The 6,000-nt window shown below is 61.8% G+C and overlaps 1 protein-coding gene across 4 annotated transcripts in view; it reads right to left on the bottom strand.

The window, feature by feature from the left end:
- The window catches only part of RILPL1 (Rab interacting lysosomal protein like 1), a 33,127-nt gene continuing 27,127 nt past the window's right edge, over positions 1 to 6,000 (bottom strand). The window contains exons 7-8 of one of the 4 annotated variants that reach the window (XR_011385252.1): positions 2,322 to 2,647; positions 1 to 416 (exon numbers count right to left, since the gene is read on the bottom strand). Coding sequence is in view for 3 of the 4 variants with exons in the window: in XM_051828876.2 (XP_051684836.1) it covers positions 272 to 416; positions 2,322 to 2,345 (169 nt within the window). In the remaining variant the exon portion in view is untranslated. The remainder of the gene's footprint in view (positions 417 to 2,321; positions 2,648 to 6,000) is intronic. The other 3 variants (XM_051828877.2, XM_051828876.2, XM_002723333.5) reach the window with 3 other exon arrangements.

The following is a 6,000-nucleotide window of genomic DNA, read 5'->3' as shown; positions in this document are numbered from 1 at the left end:
TTACAGTGGCAAGTCCTGTATTTGGCTTAAAGAAGCTGTGTTACTGAAGTTAACGCAAAAGTCTGGCCTCAGTCCACGGAGTAATCAAATACATATCCTACGGGATCAGTCATCTAGTACAAACGGAGAGAGCCCTGGGTATAAACACTCGTTCCTGTAGAGTTCGGCATCACTTTTCCAATGCCTGTCCCCAAAGCAGTTTGTTTGAGGGCGAGCCTGGAGGCGGGGGCCCCTGGGCTGCAGGCGTGGTTGCAGTCTCTCAGGCCCAAGGTCACAGGTGCTGCAGGGCTTCCTGTCCTTGCTCCGTGTAGCCGTCGTCGCGCTGGGTGCTGGCCCACTGGCCGAAGGACTCGTGGATGGGCACGCTCCTCTGCGCGTTGGCCAGGCGCTTCTTATCTCGGGAGAAGAAGCTAAACCTTGGGGAGGCAGAGCAAGGACAGACGTGAGAGCTGAGCTTTGCTGGGCGCTCCACATTTGTCTGCAATGCCAGGGACACAGAGCAGCAAACAGAATCAGTTCAAGGTGCGAGAGGCCTCGGGGGTGTGGGTCAGAGCGACTCCAAGTGGCTCACAGCACCACGGAGGTCACACGGTGCGGGAACGCCGTGTGCGTGTGGGATGTGTGAGGCATCTCCCACCTCGGCCCCGGCCGGGGCGCCTTCCCGTGCCCAGCGGAAACGAGCCACCAGCGGAGCACGGGGTCTTTAACACGCCTGCAGATGCCGGGAAAGCGCACTCAGCGGCCACGTGGAGACAGGCCGACTCCGCTGTAAGCGGAGGAGTATTCCTCCCGTGGACCGCTGCGTGCTTAACGTCACCCAGAGACCACAGAAGTAACAGCGCAGCCCAAGTCATGCACACTACCGCCCAGGGCGAGGCTCCTGTGGGCATCCAGGAAAAACGAGACAGCTGGAAAACAGATCAAGTCAACCACAGCACACACGGCTCTCTGATTAGGTGAACGCTGTGTACTCCCACACCTGGATCTACCGCTGACGGCCTCGAGAATGTCTCTCCAGCCAGCGGCAGAGCAACAGCTAATGCAGACCAGAGACTGCTGACCGACCAGCACCTTCAAACGTGCAGGCAGGAGTTGAGCAAAATCTTGCCAGGTGGGGTGGGGTGGTGTATGTTTAGAATGGCACCGAGGGCCCTGGCCGGTGAACCTGGCCTCAGCCCACTCGATCTCCCACAAACTCGTTAGGCTGCCAGCTGCCCTCAAGGCCACTGGGCTTCTCTTGTCGCCAGGTCCTTATCTCTGGCATCCGGGTTTCTGAACTCGGGCAAAGATAGAGTGGCAGTGTTATGTTTCCGGGGGAACAGGCAGGAGGGCGCAGACGTCTACACTTTGGAGAAGAGGCTTCGGCTGCCTCTGTCCCCCACGGCTGCTCGGAGCGCCACTGCCGGGGCTGTGGTTGCAACCACGTGTGGGCGGTCGCGCTCTGGCAGGATCAGTGACCGGCGTCCTTTCATCAGACGGCCAGGGCAAGCCACCGGGGCCTGACAAGAGGCTCCCTAGGGCCTGAGGGCTCTTCTCATGCCAGTGGAAGAGGGTACTTCAAAAGGTTTGTGCAAAATGGAATTAAAAGATGTTTATTGTGGTGCAAAAAAATCTGAAATCCATGCATACACAGTGGCTTCAAGAAGTTCACGGAGGGGGCTGCCACGGTGGCGCAGCAGGTGAAGCTGCTGCCTGTGACGCCAGTCCTGGCGGCTCCACTTCCCTTACAGCTCCCTGCTGTGTGTGGCCTGGGAAGGCAGCAGAAGACGGCCCTGCACCCTTGTGGGAGACCTGGAAGAAGCTTCTGGCTCCTGGCTTCTGCCTGGCCCAGCCCTGGCTGTTGCATCCATTCGGGGAGTGAACCAGCAGGTGGAAGATCTCTGTCTCTCCCTCTCTCATTGTCGTTCTGCCTTTCAAATAAGTAAATAAATACATCTTACAATAGTTTTCTTGCACCAAAATAAGCTGACCTTTTAATTCCATGTGCCACGCACATTTTGAGGTCCTTCTGGAGGTGACAGCGACTACAGTTTTCAACCCTGGTGACTCCTGAGCTCTTTCCACGGAGTAACTGGGGCAGGGAGCCAGCTGAAAACAGGGCAGCACGCGGCTGTCACGTCTCGCCCTGCCGCCTCAGCTGAGCGGGACAGCCACGTCCGCTTCAGCAGGGACGGAATCAGCCTCATCCCGCCTCTGCTGCTCCCTGTTTAACAGGATCCGGGGACCGTGACGGCCTGGCTGAATGAAGCAGTTTAGAAAGCTGGGCGTGGACACACGGTGTTAGTGTCACGCGGGGGTCGCGGTGGGCATCGGCTACTGACCCGTCACTTAAAGGACCTTCTTTACTGGACCATGGACAAGGTGGTTTTAGAACAGAAACAGAAGAAACAGAAAGAATTATCGGTGACAGAGCCGAAAGTTCCGAGGCTTCCCTGTGCAGGTGTGTCTGCCGCCACAGCTCCCACACCCGCCGCAGACGGGGACACGCAGGTGCCGGCCATGCAGCAGCCACGCCAGGGGCACAGCTCAAACGCAACCCAACACACACACAGTGCCTACAAGGGGGACAAGTCGTCGGGCAGGCTGCAGGGCGGGGTCATCTAGTATCAGTCCAGCTGCTACCATGGGCATTATGGCTGTAAAGATCCTGGTTAGAGAGGCACAGGTAGACACAGGGAAGAGAAAAACGGGGAGGCATGAAACACTCGCCAAACGCCCCTGAGACTGCGTCAGAGGTGTCCCCGCTTTACGTTCACGGGCCGCATCCTCCCCCGGGGCCCAGGAGGCAACCCCATTCGGAAACAGGGTCCCTCCCCGATGGGCATCCTGAATGACCGGTGTCCTTGCAATGGGGGCACCTGAGGGAAGTCCCGTGCAGAAGGAGGCAGGGGCGGGGGTGGCACCTCCACAGGCCCAGGAACACCAGCGAGTGCGAGGCGCGAGGCTGGGGCGCTCCCGCTCCCGGGCCCCGGCAGGCATGGCGCCGCGGCCGTGTGGTCTGAGCCGGCGTCTGCGGTGCTCCGCTAGAGCTCCAGAGGACACCGAGTGACAGCCGCCAGGGCGCAGTTCAGCCTGGGCCGGGAAGGAAGGCATCGGGTTGGGTCCTGGGGCTCGTGGTGACCCCTTTGTCAGGGGCCTGGCTGCCGGCAGCCGCGGTCTCTGTGCCACCAGGCATGGTCTCAGGGCGGTTTCCTCGCCCCTCTGGGTGAGCCAGGCCAGGCAGCGGCCATCGCAGGAGGGCTGGGGTTCTCTGTCCGTATCCCCTCCAGTGTCCTTCCGAGTGGCAGAAGCCCCCAGGGGGATGGAGAAGAGACAGTGCCAGGAACGGGGCCACCTGCAGAGGCCAGGCCGCCAGCTTTCAGGGGCCCCAAGCCACACCACTCCGCCCCCGCCTACACCAGGACCCAAACAGCTGCCCCTCAGGACACAGCCAATGAGGGGTCTGAGCCCCGAACACACCCCACTTCACTTGGGGCCTGGCCAGCTGCCGGCGCCCGGGCTGTCCCGTCTGAGTGTCTGTGTCTGCATGAATGGACACAGCCCCCTCCCCACCACGCCACCCTGCGGGAGGACGGCCGGGTGATCCCCTTTTGCCGCTGATGTTTCTGGAAGGCTCAAACCCAGCGCAGCTCTAAGGATGCCACTCAGGCAGCGCGCGGGCGGCTGTGAGCAGGCTGCTTCTGGGCCGAGGCGGGTGGCAGTAGGGTTGGGGAGGGGTGGTGTGGAGGAGGACGGGGACAGAAAGTGCTGCTGGCGCTGGAGACTGGGGGCACCGCCTACCCGGAGCCGCGCCCTCGCTCTGCTAGGCCAGTGCCGGGCTGCGGCTTTCCTGGCTGTCCCTCTGCCCACGGCGGCCTCCCGCCTTCCCCTCACCCAGGGCCCCGCTGCCCGGCCTCAGGGAAGCCACCACACCAAGAGGGGGCGCTGGTGCCAGCGTGCACTGGGGACGAGGCTGAGGTCACTCGGGGCTCCCACGTGATGTCCCCAGGCGGCAGCTGCTCGGTCACACGCTATTCTTGGAGTGTCTTCTGGGCTCGCTGTTTAGACTGGCAGCAGCAGCTTCCGGTGCCCTTGTCAAGTTCAGCCCAGAGACACGGAGTCTGACGTCCCTGACTCAGGGTGTACCCGAGACAAGGGACCGGGGAGCTGGCTCACAGCTGGGGACTGGGAAGGGGACGCAGCCAGAAGGCACGGGTTCAAGTCCCGATCTGGGGTGCTTCCAGCAGCGTGATCCAAGGGAAGTCAGTGGGCTGCTTTGGGCCTCGGCTTCCCCGTCTTAGAAATGGGGATGATCGTCCCAATTCCAGGCTTTGACAGGGTGGAAGACTGCTTAGTGCAAGTGCGCTCAGCTGGGGAAGCCCCTGCACGCCCCCTTGGTGGCTGGGGAAGGAGGAGGTGGGGGAAAACCCTGCCAAGGGCGCGAGGCTGGGCCGGGAAGCAGCTGTGAGCTACACTGACCGTGTGAGTGACGCCCCCAGAGCCGGCCAGCGGGGTGCAGGGGGAGCGCAGGAGGGAGGGGCTAAGAACCGTCTAAGAACTGCCCTCCCCTGCCCCAGCCCAGCCCCAGCCCAGCCCCAGCCCTGCCCCAAGTTCCTTCCCGCCCTGGGCTCCTGGGCCGCAGCTCCTGGTCAGCGGCCGTGGTGCACAAAGATGGCCAGTGTCCTGCCTGTGCTGCTCAAAAGCCTTTTGTGCCAGTTTGCTCTGGAGGCCGGCGCTGCCACGGGCCTGGCACTGCAGCGCCGGGTGAGGGGTGCCGGCCGCGCTCCGTCCCTGACGTGTCTCTGTCTCGTGCACTCCCAGCCCCAGCTGCTGCCTCTGCCAGGCCCAGAGCCCCAGGTCTTGCCGAGCAACCCGAGACCAAGCTGAAGGGGAGAGGGGCTCTGGAAAGTTCCCCGAGCCCTTAGGAACAGTCTGGAAGAGAGAGGCGGACCCCAGAGTCTGTCTGTTCAGTGTGGTAGAACTGGTGGGGAGATGTGCTGGCTAATTCCGATAACTTTCCTCTAGACTGTTGCAACCCAAGATTTGCAAAAGCCAACTCTAATTACCTATTTGGAAAAAGGGGGGCTGGCGTACAGCACTTCAGAGTGAGAAAAGCCTAGCTCTGGGAGGCATCCTTAAATCCCACACGCGCGTGGGTACTGGGGGCGCTGCCAGAAAGGGCTGATTCTCCCAAGACCGGGGACGAACGGCTGAGGAGGCAGCACACACCTCTCGGTCTCCCGGCACCCTCAGCCCAGGCAGCACTGTCTGGGTTCAGACAGCTTCCGGCAGCTTCCCCAAGCGCCCCACACGGGTGCTGCTCATCCTCACAGGCGGGACCGGCTAGGGGCTCAGGGAGTAAGCCAGGCCACCCTCTCTCGTAGGAGCTGACCAGGGCCTGAGCACTGCACAGAATCCAGACCCAAGGCTTCCGGAGGCCACCTGTGTTTCTGTCTGGCTCTCTGACCTCCCACGGGGACCCAGCCCCATCCCAGCTGTTGTCGGTCCACATGACCTGGGTGGAGTTGAAGCTACTCTGGCCTCAGGGGTGAGCGCGAGACACAGACCTGGACAATTCCTGTGATTGGCTTAGGGGCAGTCATGTGACCCGGGCAGAGCCAATGAGACTTGACTCTGACTCGGGAAGAGGGAATCTGAACTGGGGTTTCAGACAGGAGAAAACAGAGGCTTGGGGCAGGTCTGTGTTGCCTCCCGTGGACCGCTGGCTCGGCCCCCGCTACTCTGCCTCTCGCCCAGCTTCCCGCCAATGCGCTTGGGAGGTGGCAGGTGACGGCTCAAGTACTCGAGTCCCCGCCGCCCACATGGGAGACCTGGATGGAGCTCCAGGCTTGGATCAGCTTGGCCCACAGAGAGGAAAACCAAGGCGGGGGGGACAGAACCACAGCCTGGATTCAGCTGAGCCCAAAGCCGGGGCAACCTGGTTTTCGGCGGCTTAGCTAAAGTCTTCCTCTCAAGCTACTTTGAGTTGGGATTCAAGGGAAGCCTCTTTGGTCCCATGCT

The sequence above is a fragment of the Oryctolagus cuniculus genome, chromosome 21 (genome assembly GCF_964237555.1).
Source record: "Oryctolagus cuniculus chromosome 21, mOryCun1.1, whole genome shotgun sequence".
NCBI lineage: Eukaryota > Metazoa > Chordata > Mammalia > Lagomorpha > Leporidae > Oryctolagus > Oryctolagus cuniculus.
The sequence above is the reverse complement of the archived record's forward strand: the minus strand, read 5'-3'. Positions and strand labels throughout refer to the sequence as shown.